Source organism: Macaca mulatta, chromosome 2 (assembly GCF_049350105.2).
Source record: "Macaca mulatta isolate MMU2019108-1 chromosome 2, T2T-MMU8v2.0, whole genome shotgun sequence".
Lineage (NCBI taxonomy): Eukaryota > Metazoa > Chordata > Mammalia > Primates > Cercopithecidae > Macaca > Macaca mulatta.
Genome location: NC_133407.1, coordinates 110,613,265 through 110,638,107, shown reverse-complemented (window position 1 = coordinate 110,638,107; position 24,843 = coordinate 110,613,265). Strand labels below are relative to the sequence as shown.

Here is a 24,843-nt window from a genome sequence, read left to right as displayed (position 1 = left end):
TAGTGCAGAGGTCTTTTTTGTTGTTTTTGAGACAGAGTCTCGCTCTGTCCCCAGGCTGGAGTGCAGTGGCGCGATCTTGGCTCATGGCAACCTGTGCCTCCCGAGTTCAAGCGATTCTCCTGCCTAGCCCACGCCAGCATGTCCAGCTAATTTTTGTATTTTTAGTAGAGATGGGGTTTCACCAAGTTGGCATGGATGTTCTCGATCTCTTGACCTCATGATCTACCTGTCTTGGCCTCCCACAGTGCTGGGATTACAGGCGTGAGCCACCACACCCGGCCGGCAAAGTCATTTAAGGCAATGAACATTTTGTCCAGATAAAATCATTCAAAATTCATCAGAAGCTAAAAAAAATTCAAAATGGCAGGTTGAACACATGAACTTATCTCCACTCCTTCTAGAAAATTCATTAAATTATTATTAATAAATATATACTACTGGCCGGGCGTGGTGGCTCACGCCTGTAATCCCAACACTTTGGGAGGCTGAGGCAGGCAGATCACTTGAGGTCAGAAGTTTGAGACCATCCTGGCCAACATGGTAAAACCCTGTCTCTACAAAAATTCAAAAATTAGCCAGGCAAGGTGGTATGCGCCTGTAATACCAGCTACTCAAGAGGAGGCAGGAAAATCGCTTGAACCTGGGAGGCGGAGGTTGCAGTGAGCCAAGATTGCGCCACTGCACTTCAGCCTGGGCAACAGAGCAAGACTCTGTCTCAAAGAAAGAAAGAAAGAAAGAAAATACTCACACACACACACACACACACACACACACACACACACACACTAGTTACTGAGCATTTACTACATGATTATTTGAAGTACATTAACTAATTGAATCCTCAACATTCAAGTAGGTGGTGATCTGCATTTTACAGATGAGACAGAGAATCACCAGTGTTTAAGGAAGCCGCTCATTTTCACAGCTAATAAGTGGCAGACCCAGAACTCAAACGTAGGCAGTGTGGCTGCAGAGTCTGTGTGATACTGCCTTTCAGACTGATGATCAAGGAACAGCAAAGCTCTGAAGGAAAAAGAAGCAGAGAGAGACAGCAGATTAGAAGGGTCAACAAAATTTTAGAAGAAGAAAAGATGAGTAGTAACTGACTTAGAGGATACTGAGTGTTGTGGAATGCAAGCCACTGAAGAATCCCCTCCAAAATGGAACCACTGGAGGGACCAGTTTCCTCTGAAGTTGTGAGCAAGAAGGAGGACTGAAATCAGGAAGTACTGGTCCCCCTCCCTGAGGCAAGCAACTGCTGCATCACCACCCAGGTAGAAGACTGGAGGTTTACTCTTCAGACAGAATGAACAAGAGCCTCTGGACCTGGGTAACCAGGGCACCCCTGAAGACAAGGAAGTGGTACCATTTAGTGGGATTGAGTGAAAGTCTGCACACAGAAGGGAGAACCTCCAGCCCTCTCCTACCATAAGTCTCCCAGAATAACAGCCAGGCTTATACCACCTAGGAAGAAGCCTGGAGGAAGATCTACGGACTTTGAACATATCCCACAGAAAACGACAGGTCCATCACCCTACAACCATGGCCCTCAGAACGTGGTCCCAGACTAAGAGTAGCAGCATAGGGGAACCTGTCAGAAATATGAGTTCTCAGGCCCATGCCAGACCTAATGAATTAGAAATTCTGGGTGAGGTCCAACAACCAGCGTTTTGACAAGGCTACCAGGTGATTCTGAAGTCCACTGAAGTTTAAGAACCACTGCCTGACAGGGAGGCCAACCAGTCAATAAAATATCTCACACCAAAAAGCTTCCAACCAGTTTTTCAGTGTCTGTTTACTTGAAAAACATTGTGGAGTCACCAGAAAACTGAAGAAAGACTTTGACAAGAAAGAGAGACAAAACAGATTTCCCAGGACAGCTCTGGTGGCAAGTAGTGAAATGTGCAAAGCCTGATTTGCATGCCCTTTCCCCGGTTCCAGCATTATATTGCTACAGAGCTACTCCTTGGACTCTACAATACAGTTTTCAAAATCAGTGAAGTAAATGCTCTCTACAGTCCTGTCCAGCTCTAGCGCCTGCCTTTATACTAGTCCTTCCTACTGGAGGCTTTTTATTAGAGAGAAAAAAGTAAATATACTGGTCCTTATGTTCTAGATCCTTGAAACTAACACAGCAATTCAGACTGACCGTCTCAGTTGAAACTATGTCTGATTCTTTTCTTTCTTTCTTTTTTTTTTTTTTTTTGAGACAGGGTCTCACTCTGTTGCCCAGGCTGGAGTGTAGAGGCACGATCTCAGCTCACTGCAGCCTCTGCACTCCAGCCTGGGCAACAGGCTCAAGTGATCCTCCCACCTCAAGTGATCCTTCCACCTCAGCCTCCTGAGTAGCTAAGACTAAAGGTACACACCACTACAGCTAATTTTTTGTAGAGATGAGGTTTCACCATGTTGCCCAAGCTGGTCTCCTGAGTTCAAAGCAATCCACCTGCCTCGGCCTCCCAAAGCGCTGGGATTACAGGCGTGAGCCACTGCACCCAGCCACGTCTGATAACTTACTTTTCCCTCTGAATGAATGAGCAAAGTTCTGCTGAAAGATTACTATATTCAATATCTGCATTAAGTGTACTATTAATACTTTATGTAGAAGTATATGTGACCATCCCACGCTGCCATGCCCTTTTTGATTCCCTGTGTCTTATAAGATTCCCCTGGTTCACCCTTACAGCCTAACTCTTTTTTTTTTCCCCCAACAGAGATGGGGTTTTGCCATGTTGCCCAGGCTGGTCTCAAACTCCTGGTCTCAAGCGATCCACTCGCCTTGGCCTTCCAAAGTGCTGGGATTATAGGCATGAGCCACGGTGCCCAGTCTACAGCCTAAATTTTAATTTAGAAATTCACACCTATTACTGTTTTTCACTAGTCTCTATTTACACCAAGTGTTGCTGCCACAACCGGATCATTTTTCTGCTTACAAATTTCTAGTGGCCTTAACATCTTCCACCATGTAATCACTGTGGATAAAAACTTCTAATTTACTTTTACTTCCTCTGCCTCCTTTAGTCTAGCTCATTTTTCTGAATTCTCTTAGTTCCTCTTTCCCATCTGAGAAGATCTCGTGCCTTCTCAGATCACTTCACTCCTCTCCTGGAAAATAACCTCCTTCAGGAGAGTTTAGAATGATGAAAAGGGCCGGGCTCAGTGGCTCACACCTGTAATCCCAGCAATTTGGGAGGCTGAGGCGGGCGGATCATGAGGTCAGGAGCTCAGGATGAGCCTGGCTAACATAGTGAAACCCCGTGTGTACTAAAAACACACACACACACAAATTAGCCAGGCGTGGTGGCAGGCACCTGTAGTCCTGCTACTTGGGAGGCTAAGGCAGGAGATTCACTTGAAGCCAGGAGGTGGAGGTTGCAGTGAGCCAAGATCATGCCACTGCACTCCAGCCTGTGCGACACAGAGAGACTGTCTCAAAAAAACAAAACCAAAAACAAAAAAAACCGAGGCTTACAGAGATTAAGTAACTTGCCCAAGGTTACAACTAGGATTTTAATCCAAATTCTTCTGCCTTCAAAGCCATACTCAACCATCCTACTCTACCATCTCCAGAGATCTGACTCAACTATGTTGAAGAAGGAAAGTTTCCTTAACCACGCAGAAAATAAGAGCGGGCTGGGCGTGGTGGCTCACACCTGTAATCCTAGCACTTTGGGAGGCCGAGGCAGTCAGATTGCTGAAGCTCAGGAGTTCGAGACCACCCTGGGCAACATGGTGAATCCCCGTCTCTACTAAAAATAGAAAAAATTAGCCGGGGTGGTGGTGTGTGCTTGTAGTCCCAGCTGCTGGGGAGGCTGAGGCAGGAGAATCGCTTGAACCCAGGAGAGAGGTTGCAGTGAGCCGAGATCGCTGCAACTCCAGCCTGGGCAACAGAGCGAGACTCTGTCTCAAAAAAAGAAAAGAAGAAGAGCAAAAGGATCTCTGCAGTTTTATTTTTTCTTTCTTTTATTTCTTTGTGTGTGTGTATGTGAGAGAGAGAGAGAAATAGGAGAAATAGGGTCTTGCTCTGTTGCCCAGGCTGGAGTGCAGTGGTGCGATTACAACTCACTGCAGGCTTGACCTCCTAGGGTCAAGCGATCCTCCCACCTCACCCTCCCGAGTAGCTGGGACTACGGGCACAGGCCACCATGCCCAGCCAATTTTTTATTATTTGGAGAGACAGGGTCTCCCTACATAGCCCAGGCTGGTCTCCAACTCCCCCACTCAAGTGATCCTCTCGCCTCTCAAAGTGCTGAGATTACAGGTGTGAGCCACCATGTCTGCCCTTTTTTTTTTTAAACAGGGATCACCCACAGATGCTGAGAACTTTCCGGTCAAAGCCCAACAGGGAGCCCCACTCATCATCTCCCGGGCCGGACGTCTCCACATGGTTCGGTGGCTTGGCCAGGGAGCAGCACAGCATGCCCCTTCCACATGAAAAGACCCAGGCACAGGAGGGAGGCTGGCTCTTGCGACCAGAATGCTGGTGGGGAACAGGTGGTTAAGATATCTTTCCCTTTTAATGTCAGTCAGCATCCCTCTCCCCAGGCGGCCAGTAGGCCCAGCCCCGGGAAGCTTGTGGTGGTGGTGGTGATGCCTTCCAGTGTGGGGCAGGGTGGCTTCCCACCTCAAAAAATTTCCAGATCAGATTTTAAAAGCTCTTAAGAGACAAAGTAGTGATTCAACAATTAAGGGCAGGCAATGACTCCCAAGGAGAAGCCTTCTCTACAACAGCACAGCCAAGTTCGACAGGCACAAAGAAATATCTGTAGTGACAAGAGAGGGTGCTGAATTCAGTGGTGCCCATCAGCATGTAGGGCCGGCCACCGCCCCTGCCTCCATAGAAGGTAAGTCCATTTTCTCTCGTCTGTATGACAGAAAAGGGAGGCTGTCACCCCAATATCTCCCACTTCAAGGGCCTAAGCGGCGCACCTCTCAACCTTTCCCTTCAGGGGCTGAAAGGTTGTCCTCTTCCTCTCCCCGACTCGGCCCCGATCCCCTTCTGCTCGGCACCTCTCTCCCCACTACTCGGCAACCCTCAAACCTCTTCTCCCCAACCCTCTCCCCGCTCGACCTCTCTTTCTCTGACCCCCCGCCCCTTTTTACTCCCCGCTCGACCCCTTTCCCCTCAGCTCGCTGCCGCCCAGTCCGCGATACCTTGAGGGTCACGTCGCACAGCTTGCCCTGCCGCCGTATCTCCTCCATGACGCCGTAGCCGCGACTAGGCAACTCGGACACCGAGAAGTGCACCAGATCCTCCAGCTCCTCCGCGCCGTCCTCCACCATCTTCCCCGGCCGCCGCAACTGCGCAGGCCTCGCCGGCCGGCTAGACACTAACCAGGGCGGGGCGATCTAGCACGCCGACAGCGGCTCGGAGCGCGGAGCAGCAATTAGACGGGCCTCTGCGGCCGCCGTAGTTGAAACTCCTCGGCGCCGGAAGCCCCGCCGCCCCGCTTCCTGGTTCACGTGAGGCCTTCGTTGTCTCGCTACCTCGAACTTGGCTTCGCGCATGCATCGGCCGAAGTCTTTCTAGATCAATCGGCCCCATCTCTCGTCTTCCCGATTCGGCCATGACCTCACCCGTATCCTCGACGTAGGACCTCGGACTTCATTTCCGCCACCCCGACACTTCCGGAATCCCCGGAAGCGACCCGTTGCCATGGCGACTGTGTACACTGCTAGACAGCCCCGCGTGGGGAGTGCAGGTGGCTTCGGTTGTGGCCGTCGCGTCCCGGGAGCGTCGCTGCCTGGTGAACGGTGAGCAGGGGCTGCGCGCCGGTGGGAGTGGAGAGACGGGAGAAGGGTGTGCGCCTGGACTGCTGATAGTGGCTGGGGTCCAAACACCGCTCTATCTGGGGGTTCCCAGCTGGATCGCTCATCTCTGAAACCCAGGCGAAGGTGGGCGCGACATCACGAGAGTCCTTTCAGCCTGGCCTCGGCTTACGGTCTTCGGAACTAATGTTCATTGGTCCCATAAAGGGGTCGCGCCCAGGACACAGAGGCCGTGAGGCAGGGAGCCAGAGGTCGTCTGGACTCTTCTGCACTAGTCGATTTTCGTACTAGAGGGGGCTTTGGGATCACCAGTCGCGGCCCTTCGCGTTACAGATGAGGAAACCTCTCCAGAGAGGGACCGGAATGGGTTCAAAGCCCACTGCCGCCCAGGCTCCACGCGGGGGTCCGGCACATTGGGTGAGAAAAAGGAGAAAGGCTAGTTTTGCCTGCGTCCTAGTCTTGTTCAGCCAAGGCCAGGTGCAGTTGGACCAGTGTTTTGGATTCGGGTGTTGCTGCTGCCGCTTCGGGTAGCTATGAGGGTTCCCCCATGACAGCCCCTCGTCTAGACAGGAGCACTGGAAGACAGGGACCCACCTGGTGCCTACCACCCCAACCACCAAACGCTCCCTTTCCTCTTGTCGAGTCTTCATGGGTGCTTGTTGACAATTCTGTTAATTCCCACTAAAGACAAATGAGGAAACCTCGAGCGTCTTAACACAGAAGTCTCTTGGTGACCATTCAGAGACTTGCTTTGTTATACCAGAAATATCAAAGGGTGGTTCCCCAAGGAGAGACATTCCCCACAAAGTCCTGAGGGAAAAAGGGAGGGGTCCGGGCGCCGTGGCTTACGCCTGTAATCCTAACACTTTGGGAGGCTGAAGTGAGCGGCTTGCTTGAGCTCAGGAGTTCAAGACCAGCCTGGGCAACACGGCGAAACCCTGTCTCTAGGAAAAATACAAAAATTATTCGGGCGTGGTGGTGCACGCCTGTAGTCCTAGCTACTTGGGGGACTGAGGTGGGAGGATCGCTTGAACCCAGGAGGTGGAGGCTATGGTGAGCCGAGATTGTTTCACTGCACTCCAGCCTAGGTGAAAGAGTGAGACCCTGTCTCAAAAAAAAAAAAAAAAAAAAGGGTGAGGTGAGGTGCTGGACGTGGATTTTTGCACCTGGAAACCAAGTGTCCTCCTGGAAGGGCTGTGGGCTTGGGTTGGAGTTGTCATGGAAGGGGAGTGACATCATATGCCCCTTGGGACTCTCTCAGTAGTGATTGAAGATAGATCCACATATGAAGATTCAGCTGCCCTCTGACTTCCAGCCATTACCATCACCACCCACCGCCATTTCCTGAACACCTACTCTGGCCTGGGCTCTGCCCTGGACATTGTGAGGGGATTCCAAAGAGATAAAAAGCACAATCCTTGCCTTCAAGCAGCTTGTAATTTAATTTGGGAACTGAAACCCACTCAAATGAAGCGACATAAGAATGGTAACAAGCAGTATTTCAGTAAGTGCAAGATGGCGTGGGGTCTCCAAATGTTTGGGTGTTAAGGGGCTGCTGAGTAGCAGGCTTACAAGACGGGTGTGCAAAGGAAGACTTATTGGAGGTGGATATGGCTCCTGGCCTGCTTGGAGCCATGGTGTCAGCATGGGGAGGGAAGCATACATGGGGTGACTGCATGTGCATGTGCATGTTGGCAAATATCGGGGCAGAGAAGGGCCAGGCTCTGGAGGGAGAGTGATGCTTTTGCTTATTTGTTTTGTTTTGTTGAGACAGTCTCATGCTATTGTCCAGGCCGGAGAGCAGTGTTGTGCCATCACTGCTTAAGTGATCCTGCTGCCTCAGCATCCTGAATAACTGGGACCACACGCATGCACCACCACACTTAGCAAATTTTTAAAATTTTTTGTAGAGACGAGGTCTTGCTGTGTTGCCCAAGCTGGTTTCTAATTCCTGGCCTCAAGCAATCCTCCCACATTGGCCTCCCAAAGTGCTAGGATTACAGGCGTGAGCCACCATGCCCAGCTGAGGTTGATGCTCTGAACTGGCCTGTGCTACTCTTGTGCAGGGACTTCAGGGAGGGAGGCCCGGGCATCTGCTCCCAGAGCTCCCCTGCTTCTTCATGGTCCCTTTCGGAGCATACCCTGGATGGCATCTGAATTTCTCTGGGCAGGAGAATGGGCCCTTGGATGTGAAGAGTGGTTCCCCAAGCTTTAGAAATTGAGTGTGAGGCTGAGGTGGATGGATTGCTTGAACCCAGGAGTTTGAGACCGCCCTGGGCAACATGTTGAAACCCCATCACTACAAAAATGCAAAACATTAGCCGGGTGTAGTGACGCACACCTGTCCCCCCAGCTACTCTGGAGGTTGAGGTTGAGGTGGGAGGATTGCTTGAGCCTGGGAGACAGGGTGCAGTGAGCTGAAATCACATCAGTGCACTCCAGCCTGAGTGCACTGTCTCAGACAGAGTGAGACTGTCTGAAATAAATGTCTCGAAAATAATAAATAAATAAAATCGGAAATAACTTTTGTCAGGTAACACCCAATGGACCTCTCTTAGATAATTTTATATAAAATGTTACCATTATTTAATGTACTTTTTTTAAAAAGCAAGATAATCTAATTAAAACAAGTCCCTGTTATACATGAGGGGTTTTTATGGTTAACGTCTTAAAAGTTAGTTAGACTGAGTCTTGCTCTGTCACCCAGGCTGGAATGCAGTGGCATGACATTGGCTCAGTGCAACCTCCACCCTCCAGATTCAAGCGATTCTCCTGTCTCAGCCTCCAGAGTAGCTGAGATTACAGGCGCCCACCACCACATCCGGCTAATTTTTGTTTTTTATTTTTTTTTTAGTGGAAACAGAGTTTTATCATGTTGGCCAGGCTGGTCTTGAACTCCTAACCTCAGGTAATCTGCCATCCTCAGCCTCCCAAAGTGCTGGGATTACAGGCAAGAGCCACTGTGCTTGGCCCAAGTTAGTTTTTTGTGTTTTTTTTTTTTGAGACATGGTCTCACTGTATCACCTAGGCTGGAGTGCAGTGGTATGATCAAAGCTAACTGCAGCCTCAACTTCCCCAGGCTCAAGTGATCCTCCCACCTCAGCCTCCTGAGTAGCTGGGACTATAGGCATGCACCCCTATGCCTGGCTAATTTATTTATTTTATTTATTTATTCATTTATTTATTTTTTGGAGATGGAGTCCCTCTCTGTTGCCGAGGCTGGAGTGCAATCGTGCGATCTCAGCTCACTGCACCCTCCACCTCCTGGGTTCAAGCGATTCTCCTGCCTCCGCCTTCTGAGTAGCTGGGATTCCAGGCGTCTGCCACCACGACTGGCTAATTTTTGTATTTTTAGTAGAGATGGCATTTCACCATGTTGGCCAGGCTGGTCTTGAACTCCTGACCTCAGGTAATCCACCTGGCTCGGCCTCCCAAAGAGCTGGGATTACAGGCATGAGTCGCCGCACCTGGCCTCCTGGCTAATTTTTGTATTCTTTGTAGAGATGGGTTTTTGCCATGTTGCCCAGGCTGGTTTCAAAACTCCTGGCCTCGAGGGATCTGCCCACCTTGCCCTCCCAAAGTGCTAGGATTATGGTGTGAGCCATTGCGCCCAGCCAAAAGTTAGTGTTTTAAAAGCCAAGCCATGCGCCTGTAGTCTCAGCTACTTGGAAGGTTGAGATGGGAGAATCACTTGAACTCAGAAGTTAAAGGCTAGCCTAGGCAACATAAAGAAACCCTTATCTCCAAAAATAAAACAATGAAATAAATGTTAATTTAAAAAAAAAAAATTGAACATCAGCTGGGTATGCCTGTAATTTCAGCACTTTGGAAGTCCAAGATAGGAGGATCACTTGAGGCTAGGAGTTCAAGACCAGCCTAGGCAACATAGTAAGACACCATCTTACAAAAAGAAGGTAAGAGAACTAGCCAGGCACAGTGGTACACACCTGTAGTCCCAGCTACTGGGGAGGCTGAGGCAGGAGGATCACTTGAGCCCAGGATGTCAAGGCTGCATTGAGCCATGATAGCACCATTGCATTCCAACCTGGGTGACAGGGTGAGACTCTGTCTCAAAAGAAGAGAAAAAAGTATGTATATATGTCCTATGTCTTCCTTTATTTATACTACTATATATATATGTGCACATGCATATACACACACACTGAAAGAAAATGATGAGAATATAGTTAGGTTTTAGGAGAGCAAGAGGAGGTAGGGGACTGTCTGTGATATTTTTTCTTAATATAGTAAGAGAAGAAAGAATATTTGATTATGGACCAAATATACTTCTAGGGCATTTATTTCTGATCTAGTTAGTCTCTTGGAGAAGAGGATGCTGTATCTGAAGCAAGATAAGTTAATGAAAAGAAAATTAGTTTTAATGTATTTCATAGTAAGTATTTCAGAAGAAAATATAATAAAAGAAGGAAAGTATAAGTGGACTCATCATCTTAGATGCAGAACATTTCTAGAAATGACATCTAAGATTAGGACACTAAAGGAAGCATTCTTTTTACTTTGTATTTCGGTCTCTCTGGGGTCATTGGTGGAAAATGGCAAAGCAGTCTGTGAAGCAGAAAGTGCCTGTATTTGTTGGGCAGTGTCTTGTGGGTAGAACACTGAAATGCTGAGGGGTGAAAAGGAAGACTGGCTTTCAGGGAGAGAGGGAAAAATGGACTGCTTGTCACTCTTTTCTGATCTTCTTAACGAATGACCCCTCTTCTCTACTTGTTATTTAATAATGACTATTCAAAATTTCATTGTTCCCTTCTTTTTAGCTAGAATGGGTACTAGGAAAAAAGTTCACGCATTTGTCCGTGTCAAACCCACCGATGACTTTGCTCATGAAATGATCAGATACGGAGATGACAAAAGAGTAAGTGCGATGTGTTTGCCTTCACCTGACTGGGCCTCTCTGTCCCACCTTCCTATAGTGTAACCGTATTTCCAAACAACCTTTGAAGGACCAAGATAGTATTGGACAGGGTCCAATGGACTCTAGAGTCCATCAAGTCCAAACCACCCCCTCACAACGCTGCTAATGAGGAAATTAATAAAATCCCATCTTTGTCTTTTAATAATTTTACCTTTAATAAATTAATAAGTTTACCCTCATATCTGACACAGAAAAATTGACATTTCTTCACATTCATAAAGCTTTCTAGTGATTGATCTGTCATTGTATAATCTCCCAAGGGGTGCAGTAAGAATATCTTGAGTTCATTACTGCTTAGCTTATCAAAACATCTGGAGAAATACTTATCAAGAGAAGTGGAAAGATATATCTGTCCCTATATACTCACCCTGAGAACGCTTCTGAAGGCTTAGGACAGCGTGAGAGTGTTAGATGTTTTCATTCAGCAGACAATTATGGGCCTACTCTGGGCAGCATTGAAACATTCTTCAAAGGAAAAATTAAAGGGCAAACTGCCCAAGCCTCATAGATCCTAGCGGTCAGAAAAGAGCTCACATGCAGCCCTTTCAAATGTTTCCTGCTGGACATGGTTTTCAATGAACACAGAAGCACAGAGCATTTAATGTGTGAATGGACCACCTCTTTCTTTCTTTCTTTCTTTTTTTTTTTTTTTTTTGAGACAGAATCCTACTCTGTTGCCCAGGCTGGAGTGCAGTGGCACAATCTTGGCTCACTGCAACCTCTGCCTTCCAGGTTCAAGTGATCCTTCTGCCTCAGCCCCACTAGTAGCTGGGATTACAGGCACGTGCCACCATGCCCAGCTAATTTTTGTATTTTTAGTAGAGATGGGGTTTCACCATGTTGGTCAGGCTGGTCTTGAACTCCTGACCTCAGGTGATCCACCTGCTGTGGCCTCCCAAAGTGCTGGGATTACAGGCATGAGCCACCGCGCCTGGCCAAGTCTGTCTTTCTTGATCTTAATTTTTCTCTCTGTAGCCAGGTATAGCTTCTGCGTTAGGGCAGTCAGTGTAAGATTTCAGCAAGAGTCTTTACATCAGAAGTTCTCTTTTTTTTTTTTTTTTTTTGAGACGGAGTCTCACGCTGTTGCCCAGGCTGGAGTGCAGTGGCGCGATCTCGGCTCACTGCAAGCTCCGCCTCCCAGGTTCCCGCCATTCTCCTGCCTCAGCCTCCTGAGTAGCTGGGACTACAGGCGCCCGCCACCGCGCCCGGCTAATTTTTTGTATTTTTAGTAGAGACGGGGTTTCACTGTGGTCTCGATCTCCTGACCTTGTGATCCGCCCGCCTCGGCCTCCCAAAGTGCTGGGATTACAGGCTTGAGCCACCGCGCCCGGCCCAGAAGTTCTCATCAAGAAGACATACCATTGACCTTACCCGGTATGTCCCTAACCCAGCTGCTACCACAATGGCTTACTATGAAGGGGCATGCATCTAAAAATCTGCTGATGGCACCCTCAATTTACTCTTAATTCCAATGTCTGAGAAGTCCATAGCCTTCTCTGTGGCTTTCATTTCATTATCACTCACTTTGGCTCATAGCATGTGTGTGGAAGTAGGTGTTCACCATAATGCAGAGCTGAGAGAGGCCTCACTGCCAGCAACCAGAGCAATGGGGCTGGAGCCCAGGCCTCTGTCGCCAGGCTCACTATTCCCTCTGGCGTAATTGAAGGCCTCCCTGTGCTTATGGAATCTATGTAAAACTTGTTTAATAAGAACATGATAAATTTGACTTCATATCATAGGTGGAGAAACCAAGACAGACAGCACCCTATGAACTAGGGTTAGAGGTGCTAAAACTAGGAAGTGCTCCAGTCTCCTGATCTTTCCACCTCCCTGCAGGAGCTCTCTTCTCCCATCCCAAAGAATTCATCTGGAATATCAGCCCCTACATGGGAGTCCCTGTTCATCCTACAGTTCACTTCCTCTGTTCCCTCCAAATTAGGCCTCAGCTATCAGTGATTTTTTTAATACCTGTTTTTGAACAAATAACATTTTTTTCTTTCTCACTCTTTTTTCCTAGAGCATCGATATTCACTTAAAAAAAGACATTCGGAGAGGAGTTGTCAATAACCAACAGATAGACTGGTCGTTCAAGTTGGATGGAGTTCTTCACGATGCCTCCCAGGACTTGGTTTATGAGACAGTTGCAAAGGATGTGGTTTCTCAGGCCCTCAATGGCTATAATGGTAACTTAATTAATTAACTGTTGTCTTATATAAGAACCTGAAGAGTAAGAGATGCAAATATTTTATGGTGAATAAAATAAAACCTCACTTACTATCATTTGTATGCTTATTTGTCTGTCTCCATGTTCTTACGTTGCAAAACTTACTGTTTGCTTGTTGACATTGTGGGCATGGCTTGATCCAATGTCCTGGGATTCTACCTTCATAGGAAAATTAAAAGATTGTAGCTGTCTATAGGTCACAGGGGTTCAATTATTATCCTGTTTCAAATCTCTCAAATATTAGTTTTGAAGATGCATCTTTATGATGAATTTGATGGAGTCCAAACATTTGTCTCTCAGCTTCCTGCTAGGAGCTATTTTCATTTATTCTACCAACACAATTAATGTACAGTTGATATTCTAGGAATATATAAAAGAATATATCACAGTTTGTAGACTTTGCCATCTGGTGGCTGCTGAGTAGGATGTTCCCTGTTTTGCAAGTTTAGGTTTTATATTTAAAAGTGTGTTGAGTGTAGATGCTGTAATTTATACTGAATGTGATACTTAGATGTGGTCCCCAGACTTAAGGAGGTTCTCTTTTGGTTTTCACGATGCTCTGAAGGGATTGTGACCTTGAGGAGGTGAAGACAGAGGAACTAAGGCCCAGGGAGATGAATAGTCTTGAGCAGAGGTGCTGTGGAACCACAGATGGGCTCTGAGTTGCAGCTGAAGTGCCTCCTTCCCATTCATCTGTGCTGGGTTAATAGATACCATTTCTGGCTCCAACTCAGATGCTGAATCAGGGTCCCTTGTGTAAAACCTGCTACCAGTCCCAAGAACTAGAGCGTCTGTGTGACAAAGGCAAAAAATTTCCACAGCCCAGCATTGCCGGGGCAGATCTGCCATGTAAATGCCCATGGGCAGTCTGTGGGATGGGGTCTGGCTCAGGCTGCCTATGCTAAGGGGAAGAACAGATAGGAACTTGAGCTCAGGGTGACTGCATGGTTTGCGTTCCAGAGCCTGGTGGTGATGGTAGACCTAAAGGATGTTGAGAAGTGCAATGAAAGTCTTCCCAGTGGGGGCAGTGGTCCAGATCAGGGCCTGCTCATGGCGGTACATTTCTGGAAGTGACATGGAACCAACTAGGAGCCCTGTTTGATCCTGCAGGAATTTGTAGTCTACAAAGAATTCTCACCCTTGACAGAAAATGCGCTTTCCACTCCATCTCTTCCTGGAGATTTTGAAAGCCCCTCTTTGCCTCTGTGGGAAGTTGATGCCTCCTGCCAACCCTGAGACCCTGGCAGTTCATAGCTATGCTAGAGAAGGGTTGGAGTCTAATGCTCCTATCTCCCTCCTCATCTTTTTAGGAAAAGTTCCAGTTCCTCTGTACCCTGAGATTCCCTGTCCTTCTCAGAAGCCCTAGGGCAGGATCATCTCTTGGTGGAGGGAACAGCAAAGCATTGTGGGGACCACAGATTCAGGGCAGATGTCCTTGTTTTGACCACTTTTGTCCCTGCTCCCCTGCCCACCCATCCTCTTCCATGGTGGAATTCCTGATGTTCTTGGCTGCTCCCACTGGCCATCTTTATGCGAAGGGCCCTGGCTGGCATTAGGCATGCTGGGGGAGGGGAGAGTATCCTTGGAGCTATTTTCCTGGATGTCACCGTGTTTTGAAATGTTTGCAGGCACCATCATGTGTTATGGGCAGACGGGAGCTGGCAAGACATACACCATGACGGGGGCAACTGAGAATTACAAGCACCGGGGGATCCTCCCTCGTGCCCTGCAGCAGGTAGAGAGTGGGCCCAAGGGTGGGATGCCACACAGGTTCCCTCTCTCTGCCATAGATGTTACTGACCCCAGGCCAGCTACTAGAGACAGGGGGGACCAGGCCTCAAAGGAGTTGCAGTGGGTACTGGTACTGGAGAAAACATACACAGGGCTCTGGAGTCAGTAGACTCAGGGGCCTCAGGAAACCAGGAGGTTGGGTGTCAGACTCTGACCCATACCCGCACTGAGCCTGTTTCCTCATTTGGGAAGGAGGGAGTCAGGCATGCTAATCAGCCTCTTGCTGCTCCAATGGTCTGTGATCCTGTAATTAAGGATTTGGAGGTCCTAATCGTTCTCCTTCCTGGTTTTAATGAGGGGCATATGGACCCTTGCAGAGCTTCCTTACTGGCCTACTCTGGCTTTTTTTTACCACCACAGACCCTGAAAGATCAAAAGCAAAAAGCAGGGCATGACCTGAGCTTTCAGGACTGTGTCAGCCCTGGGGGTCTCAATAGCATAACTGAAGATAGGACAGAAGGGCCTTCCTTTGGGCCCCACTAGCCTGGGTTCTGTAAGGACCCTCTGGTTGGAGGTAGGAGGCAAAAGACTTTCCCCGAAAACATCTTGGTGGCTTTACAGCCCTGTCCTATAACACTTTTGCAGCCCGGTCCTATAAGAAGTGTAGACATTCCTCTAGTATGTGAACCATCCATGTTCCTGTTTTTGGAGCAATATCCTTAATATCCCACTGTCAAAGCTTTAGTATCTCAGCATCTTAGACTTTAGTAATCTAGCCCAATGCCTCTAATAGAAATATACTGTAAGTCACATGCAAATTTGAGTTTTCCAGTAACCACATTTAAAAAAGTAAAAATAAACAGATTAAATTAATTGTAATGATATATTTTATTTAACTAAATATATTTAAAATATTTCTGCATGTAATCAATATAAACTTATTGAGATAGTTTACATTCTTTTTCTCATACTAAGTCTTTGAAATCCAGTACATATTTTATACGTGGAGCACATTTCAGTTTAGGCATAAATATGATCAGAAATGCTTGATCTGTATTTAGATTTCATAAAATGTTGAAAAAGTAGATTTACATACCCAAGTTGTTCCAGACATACTTAAAGTTTACCAATAACTGAATTGCATCAGTTTTTAAATCTAAATGTGGCCGGGCGTGGTGGCTCAAGCCTGTAATCCCAGCACTTTGGGAGGCCGAGACGGGTGGATCACGAGGTCAGGAGATCGAGACCATCCTGGCTAAAACGGTGAAACCCCATCTCTACTAAAAAATACAAAAAACTAGCCGGGCGAGGTGGCGGGCGCCTGTAGTCCCAGCTACTCGGGAGGCTGAGGCAGGAGAATGGCGTGAACCCGGGAGGCGGAGCTTGCAGTGAGCCGAGATCCGGCCACTGCACTCCAGCCTGGGCGATAGAGCGAGACTCCGTCTAAAAAAAAAAAAAAAAAAAAAAAAAATCTAAATGTAATTAAAATGACATAAAATTTAAAATTCAGTTCATTTGTACTAGCCACATTTTAGGTACTCAGCAGCCGTCTGTAACTTATGTCTACCATTTTGAACAGCACAGGTGTAAATTCTTAGAGGAGGGCAGGACCTCAGGAATTATCCCTTCCTTGATAAGCACTGGGGAGGGAATTGGGAGTTGAGAAGGCTAAGTTCTGGCTTTACTTCTACCCTTACTAGCTGAGTGACCATAGACAAATTATTTTATTTATTTATTTATTTATTTTTTTGAGATGGAGTCTCTGTCACCCAGGCTGGAATGCAGTGGCACGATCTCAGCTCACTGCAAGCTCCGTGTCCTAGGTTCAAAAGATTCTCCTGCCTCAGCCTCCTGAGTAGCTGGGACTACAGGCGCACACCACCATGCCCAGCTAACTTTTATAATTTTGGTAGAGACGGGGTTTCACCATGTTGGCCAGGATGGTCTTGATCTCCTGACCTTGTGATCTGCCCACCTCCACCTCCTAAAGTGCTGGGCTTACAGGCCGCACCCGGCCGACAAATAATTTTATTTCATGGTGCCTTCCACAAATAGGTATTGCCCCTGCACTGCCTCAATCACAGAGATTTATAAGCGGATGGAATTAAATAGATTCGAAAGAGGCACATAAATGATGAGACTCTATAAAATAAGAAATCCTCACTCCAGAGTCCTTTCCACTCATTATGCTTCTACTTCTTGAGATGGTTCAAGTGTTAGCCAATCTGATGTCAAGCCTCAAAAAACTATAGGATGATACTAAATATCACCCAATTCCTTTAGGACAAGAATAATTCTGTATGTCTTGATGTTCCCTTCTGAGGTAAGAAGCCCCCCTTATGCTAGTTGACTGTTGGAGTTCTACTCTTGTCTGTCATCTAGGTTTTTAGGATGATCGAAGAACGCCCCACACATGCCATCACTGTGCGTGTTTCCTACTTGGAAATCTATAATGAGAGCCTGTTTGATCTCCTGTCCACTCTGCCCTATGTTGGACCGTCAGTCACACCAATGACCATTGTAGAAAACCCTCAAGGAGTCTTCATTAAGGGCTTGTCAGTTCACCTCACAAGTCAGGAGGAGGATGCATTCAGCCTCCTTTTTGAGGTGAGATAATAAAACCTGAGAGTTCCTTTCCTTGTCTCCCTCCCTCCCACACTCCTTCTCAGCTTTTCTTTTTCTTTGTTCTTTTTCTTTTTCCTTTTTTGAGACAGGATCTTGGTTTGTCTCCGAGTCTGGAGTATACTGGCATGAACATGGCTCACTGCAGCCTCGACCTCCTGGACTCAAGAGATCCTCCTGCCTGAGCCTCCCAAGTAGCTGGGACCACAGGCGCATGCTACCATGCCCACTTAATTTTTTTTTTTTTTTTGTAGAGACAAGGTCTTGCCATGTTGCCCAGGCTAGTCTTGAACTCCTGGGCTCAAGCGATCTTCCCGCCTCAGCCTCTTGAAGTGCAGGGATTACAGGCAAGCTACTGTGTCCAGCTAGTTTTTTACTTACTTTGATTATCAGAATGGAAATTAACATATGCACATTTAGCATGTTCAGACAGTGCTGAAAAAAATATATAGGAACAAAAAAGAATTTTATTTCCTCTTCCTTTCCTGTTACATAAATAAAAAGACAAAGAAAAAAATGATTCATGCATAATATGTTTTTTACATAAGGCAACAGTAATGTATATTTTAGCTCATTTCCTTCCAGTCTTTTTTCCTGTGCAGTTTTTTCTTTACATAGTTGAAATGATTCTTATGTCCCTTTTTTCGGTTAATGTTAAATTATGAGCTCTTGTATGGAAAAAAATAAGGCCGGGTGTGGTGGCTGATTCCTGTAATGCTAGCACTTTGGGAGGCTGAGGTGGGTGGATCACCTGCAATCAGGAGTTTGAGACCAGCCTGGCCAACATAGTGAAACCCCATCTCTACTAAAAATACAAAAAATTAGCTGGGTGTGGTGGCGGGTGCCTGTAATCCCAGCTACTAGGGAGGCTGAGGCAGGAGAATCACTTGAACTCGGGAGACGTAGGTGCAGTGAGCCAAGATCGTACCATTGCACTCCAGCCTGGGCAACAGAGCAAGACTCAGTCTCAAAAAAATAAAATAAAATAAAAGCTTTTAGAAACCAGTCAAATGCACTGCTACAGTGGCTCACGCCTGTAATTCCAGCACTTTGGGAGGCCAAGACGAGTGGATCACTTGAGCTCATGGGTTTGAGACCAGCCTGGGCAACACAGTGAAACCCCATCTCTACCAAAAATACAAAAATTAGTCAGGCATGGTGGCGCATGCCTGTGGTCCCAGCTGCTTGGGAGGCTGAGGTGGGAGGATCACTTGAGCCCAGGAGGTAGAGGATTCAGTAAACCGAGATCATGCCACTGCACTCCAGCCTGGGTAATAGAGCAACACTCTGTCTCAAAAACAAGAAATCAGTCAAGTGTATGTTATTCTTTTAGAAGTCATATAGGCTAGGAACTCTTTATTTTTTTATGCGAGTTCTTGCTATATTGCCCAAGCAATGGGCACCTATGCAATGGCTACTCACAGGCATGATCATAGCGCCTTCTCACGGCATAGCTACTTACTTCCTCAACGTCAATAGCGGGATCTTTTTTAAAGGCTGGGAGCGGTGTCTCACGCCTGTAATCCCAGCACTTTGGGAGGCCAAGGCAGGTGGATCACAAGGTCAGTAGATAGAGACCATCCTGGCTAACATGGTTAAACCCCGTCTGTACTAAAAATACAAAAAATTAGCCGGGTGTGTTGGTGGGCACCTGTAGTTCCAGCTACTTAGAAGGCTGAGGCAGGAGAATGGCGTGAACCTGGGAGGCGGAGCTTGCAGTGAGCCTAGATCACACCACTGCACTCCAGCCTGGGGGACAGAGTGAGACCCCATCTCAAAGAAAAGAAAAAAAAAAAAAAAAAAAAGGAGGTCAGAAAGGCAGGGCAAGGCTGGGCGTGGTGTTTCACGCCTGTAATCCCAGAACTTTGGGAGGCCGGGGCAGGCAGATCACTGGAAGTCAGAAGTTCAAGACCAGCCTGGCCAACATAGTGAAACCCCCTCTCTATTAAAAATACAAAAAAAAAGAAAAAACAAAAAAAAAGAAAGACAAGGCAAGAGGGTACTTCAGACGGGGGACTGAAGCATAAAGGTGAATGACCTGGTGTGGTGGCTCATGCCTGTAATCTTAGTACTTTGGGAGACTGAGGCAGGAGGATTGCTTGAGCTCAGGAGTTTGAGACCAGCCTGGGCAACACGGCGAAACCCTGTCTCTACAAAAAAAATACAAAAAATTAGCCTGGCATGGTGGCCTGTACCTGTGGTTTTAGCTACTTGGGAGGCTGAGGTAGGAGGATCACTTGAGCCCGGGAGGCAGAAGTTGCAGTGAGCCAACATCATGCCACTGCACTTTAGCCTGGGCAACAGGGTGAGAATGATCTCAAAAAAAAAAAAAAAAAAAAGATGAAGTGACCCCTTATATTCTTGGTGAGTGTCACTGGATTTGTAGAACAGGCCTGACCACAGACTATATAGCCTCACTGCTATAAGCTATAGAGGTCTGGCCACAGGGGTCTGCTAGGCTTGCTCCACAGCCTCAGGCCTTCCCTCTTCAGCAGGTGTTCTCCTCTCCCCAGGGGGCTGTCCCCCACCCTCACTTTGGGGCTTGTTCATAGCATTTCTCATCAGCATTTAAGGAGACATCAGTCTATCTCTCAAAGACCTTTTTCTCCAAGAACAGCCATTTCCACCACATTCCTTTTTAAGTATATTCTGGTCATAAGGCCTCCTCCTGTAAATTAGAGGTAAGGGCCTACTGTCCCTTTAAAAATACAAATTACTAGGTCAGGCACAGTGGCTCATGCCTGTAATCCCAGCACTTTAGCAGGCCGAGGCGGGCAGATCTCTTGAACTCATGAATTCCGGACTAGCCTGGGCACATGGTGAAACCATGTCTCTACAAAAAATACAGAACTTAGCCAGGTGTGGTAGTGCACGCTTGTAGTCCCAGCTACTCAGGAAGCTGAGGTGGGAGGATGGCTTGGGCCCGGGAGGCAGAGGTTGTAGTGAACCGAGATCGTGCCACCACACTCTAGTATGGGTGACAGACTGAGACGCTCTCTCAAAAAAATAAATAAATAAATAAAAAGGAGAACACAAAATAAATAAATAAAAATATAAATTATTATTATTTTTTTTTTTAATTTTTTTTTTTTGAGACGGAGTCTTGCTCTGTCGCCCAGGCTGGAGTGCAGTGGCCGGATCTCAGCTCACTGCAAGCTCTGCCTTCTGGGTTTACACCATTCTCCTGCCTCAGCCTCCCGAGTAGCTGGGACTACAGGCGCCCGCCACCTCACCCGGCTAGTTTTTTGTTTTTTTTTTTAGTAGAGATGGGGTTTCACCGTGTTAGCCAGGATGGTCTCGATCTCCTGACCTCGTGATCCGCCCGTCTCGGCCTCCCAAAGTGCTGGGATTACAGGCTTGAGCCACCGCGCCCGGCCATAAATTATTATTTTTTAAAGTAATACAAGCTTACTAAAAAAAAAACACAAAACTGTATAAAAAAGAAAAAATAACCTATAAATCCCAACCCAGAAGCAATTATTATTAACATCTTAGTAGCAGAATTCTGCTTATTTCTTCTATGAATGCTTTTGCATTCCTTAGATCGTGCTATAATATGCTATAATATGATTTTGAATTCTACATTTCTGTTTTTTTTTGTTTGTTTTTTTAGACAGACTCTGTCGCCCAGGCTTGTGTGCGGTGGCGTGATCTCGGCTCACTGCAAGCTCCGCCTCCTGGGTTCACGCCATTCTCCCGCCTCAGCCTCCAGAGTAGCTGGAACTACAGGCACCTGCCACCATGCCCAGCTAATTTTTTGTATTTTTAGTAGAGATGGGGTTTCACCATGTTAGCCAGGATGGTCTCGATCTCCTGACCTCGTGATCCGCCCACCTCGGCCTCCCAAAGTACTGGGATTACAGGCATGAGCCACTGCGCCCAGCCCCATTTCTCTGTTATTAAAAACTATGTGTTAGCATTTTCCTGGCTGCCCAATATTCCATTATACACATAGATCATTCCCAAATTGTTGGACATGCAGGTTGATTCTGATTCAATATTCATAGATATTTTTAAGGCTCTTGATTTTTATTGTCACTTTGCTTTTCAGAAAGCTATACCAATTCACACGTCCCCAGCAGCGGGTGAAAGTATAGATGTGGACTCCAATTGGACTCCCTTTCTATTAGTTTATAATAGACGTTTGCCTGGAAGGCCCAGCTGATTGCAGTGATGTGTGACTACTTGTGTAGCTATTGGTATAATTGAAAAATGACACAAGTGCCTTGTCGTTTTTGTTTTTCAAAATGTTGCCTATGATTCCCTTCCTCTTCAGGGTGAGACCAACAGGATTATAGCCTCCCACACTATGAACAAAAACTCTTCTAGATCACACTGCATTTTCACCATCTACTTAGAGGTAGGTGCAAGCTCTTTGATCAGCCCAGGCGGGGCAGTCAGTTCCCATGGGGCCTGCTCAGTCAGAAACTTCTCCCTGTGACAGTCTAACTTCTGCTTGGATGTTTTGTAGGCCCATTCCCGGACCTTATCAGAGGAAAAGTACATCACTTCCAAAATTAACTTGGTGGATCTGGCAGGCTCAGAGAGGCTGGGGAAGTCTGGGGTAAGTGATGGGGGCTGGAGGTTGCTACTCAATAAGCCACAAGCCCTCTTTCTGGCATAGTGCCCGCACATCTGGGCCATGACTCATTGGATATTTGTGAACACAGTCCTGAGCTAGGCGAAGTAGGACGTGTGGGCTTGCTGGAGGGACAGGATTGGCAAAGAGGGAACAGCTATTACCTGGGGGCGGTTCCTATCTCAGAGGATTTTTATAAACATTAAATGAGATAGTGCCCTCTACATTCTTAGCAAAGTGCCTGGCACTCAGTGCTCAGTAAATATTCTTTGCTGGTATAGCATTTCTCTGTGTGTGTTTTTGTTGTTGTTGTTTTGAGACATAGTCTCACTCTGGCTCCCAGGCTGGGGTACAGTAGCACAAACACAGCTCACTGCAGCCTTGACTTCCCAGGCTCAAATGATCCTCCCACTTCAGTCTCTCAAGTATCTGGGACCACAGGTATGCACCACCATGACCAGATAATTTTTAAATTTTCTTGTAGAGACGGGGTCTTGCTATGTTGCCAAGGCTGAACTTAAACTCCTGGGCTCAAGCGATCCTCCTGCTTTGGTCTCCCAAAGTGCTGGGATTACAAGTGTGAGCCACCACACCTGGCTTCTTTATGAATGAATATGAGTATTCGCATGAATATTTCAAATAAATATTTGTATGAGTGTATTAGCACGAGTATTAACAAGAGTATTCAGATGAGCATTTGTATGTGCATTCATGAGTGTTTGTGTGAATATTCACGGGATTCTTTGCTCAAATATCTAGACGAGTATTTCAGTACATATTCATACTAATGTGAATCTTTGAGTGAATGTCCATATGAATATTCATGTAAGCATTCACATTCTCACGAGCGTTCACATGAGTGTTCAAATGAGTATTTCTGAGTTTTGGTATTACCATTATTAGCCCAAGATGGAATACAGTCACATGACACTGCGGGAAGACTCTGGTTCTGGGAAGGAGGCGCTGGCCTGACCACAGACTTACAGCGTTTCTCCAGACCAGGAAGGCTGCTGTTCTTAGTGGGGCAGCTGCTTGATTCCATCCAAAGTGGAACTGACCTTTGCTTTCTAGTCTGAGGGCCGAGTCCTGAAGGAAGCCACCTACATCAACAAATCGCTGTCATTCCTGGAGCAGGCCATCATTGCCCTCGGGGACCAGAAGCGGGACCACATCCCCTTTCGGCAGTGCAAGCTCACCCACGCTCTGAAGGACTCGTTAGGTGAGGGGGTACAATTGCTGCCCAGGGAGGAGGGTCTGTGTCTTTGGGGAGGGACAGGTTTGGCACATCTGCCAGTGGCGGTAATAGAATTGCTCCCTCCTGGTGGCATGGATTCACCTGCAGCACATTCACAGTGACTTCAGACACCTGGAAAGGCAGAATCAAGCACTGTGCCCAGAACACACCATGCTATTCACTCCTCGGAACCTTCCTTAGGCTTTTTACCTGTACTAGGAATACCTTCTCTTTTCCCCTTGTCTTGAGGGAACAGCTGGCAGAATCCTTCACAGCCTGAAGACTTGGGGCGAGGGCCTCTCTCGGATGGTGTCTTCCCTTCCCCTGCAGCCTCCTAGACAGAGCAGCGGGGGCTGTGTCTCATCATCCTTATGGCCCTAGGCCTTTGTGTTAAGCCTGACAACACAGTCACTAGTGTCTGATTGTTAACTGAGTGCCACCCTGAGCAAAGCTCCGACTCATACCTCCCTCTGCTGTCCCTGCCCCTCCCTGCCCTGTATCATCTCTCCTCTGCTGTTTTCTCCTGGATCCTCTTTCAGGTACATGTGGTGGCCTCTCTTTCTCTCTTCCCCTTACCTCCAAGCCTCACAGATGTATGTGTCCTCTCTGACCCTGTCTCAGTTCAGGCTGCTATAAGAAAATACCATAAGCTAAGTGGCTTAAACAACAGGCATTTATTTCACATAGTTCTGGAGACTGGAAGGTTCAAGATTCAAGTGCCAGCAGATTCAGTGCCTAGTGAGGGCCCTCCTCCTGGCTTGCAGATGGCCACCTTCTTGCGTATCCTCACATGGAAAGAAAGAGAGGGCTCTGGTCTCTTTCCTTATAAGGACACTAACCCCATCGTGGGGGCCCCACCCTCTGACTTCAACTAAACCAAATTACCTCCCCCTCCCCAAGTCCTCACATCCAGATACCATCACACAGGGGTTATGACTTCAACGTATGAATTTTGTAAGGACAAAAACATTCAGTCTTGACCAGGTGCAGTGGCTCACACCTGTAATCCCAGCATTTTGGGAGGCTGAGGCAGGAGGATCGCTTGAGGCCAGGAGTTCAAGACCAGCCTGGGCAACATAGCAAGACCTTGTCTCTAAAAACAAAAAAAATTAGCCAGGTGTGGTGGTGTGCACCTGTGGTCCCAGCTGCTTGGGAGGCTGAGGCAAGAGGATTGCTTCAGCCCAGGAGATTGAGGCTGCAGTGAGCTGTAATCGTGTCACTGCACTACAGCCTGGGTGACATGGTGAGGCCCTGTTTCAAAAAACCAAACAAAAAACATTCAGTGTGTAACAGACCCCATCAACTCCTTTGAGCAGAAAAAACACATGGTTCACAGCCCTTCTGTGGCTTGCTTTCTGCAGGGGGAAACTGCAATATGGTCCTCGTGACAAACATCTATGGAGAAGCTGCCCAGTTAGAAGAAACGGTATGTAAACACAGTCAATGAAACCAGGTCGGAATCCCCCCCATGGGTGCCAGGGCAGGGTAAGGCTGCAGGCTGGCTAAGCTGGCACAGTGACCATAGACATTGTCAAGAGTGGAAGGATCCAGGGGTGAGTCTGAGCCACAGTTGCTGAGGGGGCCCAGAGCCAGAATCCACACACCAAGCACTAAACTGTGTGGAGGAAGAGGGCCAGCCAGCAGGCGGGCTCGGCATGGGGGACTGCATGAGGAGGGAGACTGAGAGCCAGCTTTGTGAAGACAAGGACCATGTTTCCTGGGGTGCTGCTCCTGGAATTGGGATCAAG

At 47.3% G+C, this 24,843-nt stretch overlaps 2 protein-coding genes and 1 long non-coding RNA gene across 26 annotated transcripts in view; 2 read left to right on the top strand and 1 right to left on the bottom strand.

The window, feature by feature from the left end:
- KLHL18 (kelch like family member 18) overlaps positions 1-5,305 on the bottom strand; it is a 60,451-nt gene extending 55,146 nt beyond the window's left edge. For all 6 annotated transcript variants that reach the window (XM_077992517.1, XM_077992518.1, XM_077992515.1 and 3 more), the window contains exon 1: positions 5,155-5,305. Coding sequence is in view for 4 of the 6 variants with exons in the window: in XM_077992515.1 (XP_077848641.1) it covers positions 5,155-5,283 (129 nt within the window). In the remaining 2 variants the exon portion in view is untranslated. The remainder of the gene's footprint in view (positions 1-5,154) is intronic.
- Positions 440-5,303, top strand: LOC144339144 (uncharacterized). The gene is made up of 3 exons (XR_013413866.1): positions 440-2,481; positions 3,194-3,784; positions 4,140-5,303. It is a non-coding gene; the product is annotated as an uncharacterized LOC144339144 (long non-coding RNA).
- A 148-nt stretch (positions 5,306-5,453) lies between the features above and the next one.
- Positions 5,454-24,843, top strand: part of KIF9 (kinesin family member 9) — a 59,127-nt gene continuing 39,737 nt past the window's right edge. For 4 of the 19 annotated variants that reach the window (XR_013413851.1, XM_015131096.3, XM_077992470.1 and 1 more), the window contains exons 1-9: positions 5,651-5,754; positions 10,548-10,645; positions 12,723-12,888; positions 14,558-14,664; positions 17,043-17,267; positions 21,559-21,642; positions 21,754-21,846; positions 22,933-23,080; positions 24,457-24,521. Coding sequence is in view for 17 of the 19 variants with exons in the window: in XM_015131096.3 (XP_014986582.1) it covers positions 10,553-10,645; positions 12,723-12,888; positions 14,558-14,664; positions 17,043-17,267; positions 21,559-21,642; positions 21,754-21,846; positions 22,933-23,080; positions 24,457-24,521 (981 nt within the window). In the remaining 2 variants the exon portion in view is untranslated. Of the gene's footprint in view, positions 5,755-7,030; positions 7,274-10,547; positions 10,646-12,722; positions 12,986-14,557; positions 14,665-17,042; positions 17,268-21,558; positions 21,643-21,753; positions 21,847-22,932; positions 23,081-24,456; positions 24,522-24,843 lie in introns of those variants that run through there. The other 15 variants (XM_015131092.3, XM_015131101.3, XM_015131093.3 and 12 more) reach the window with 9 other exon arrangements.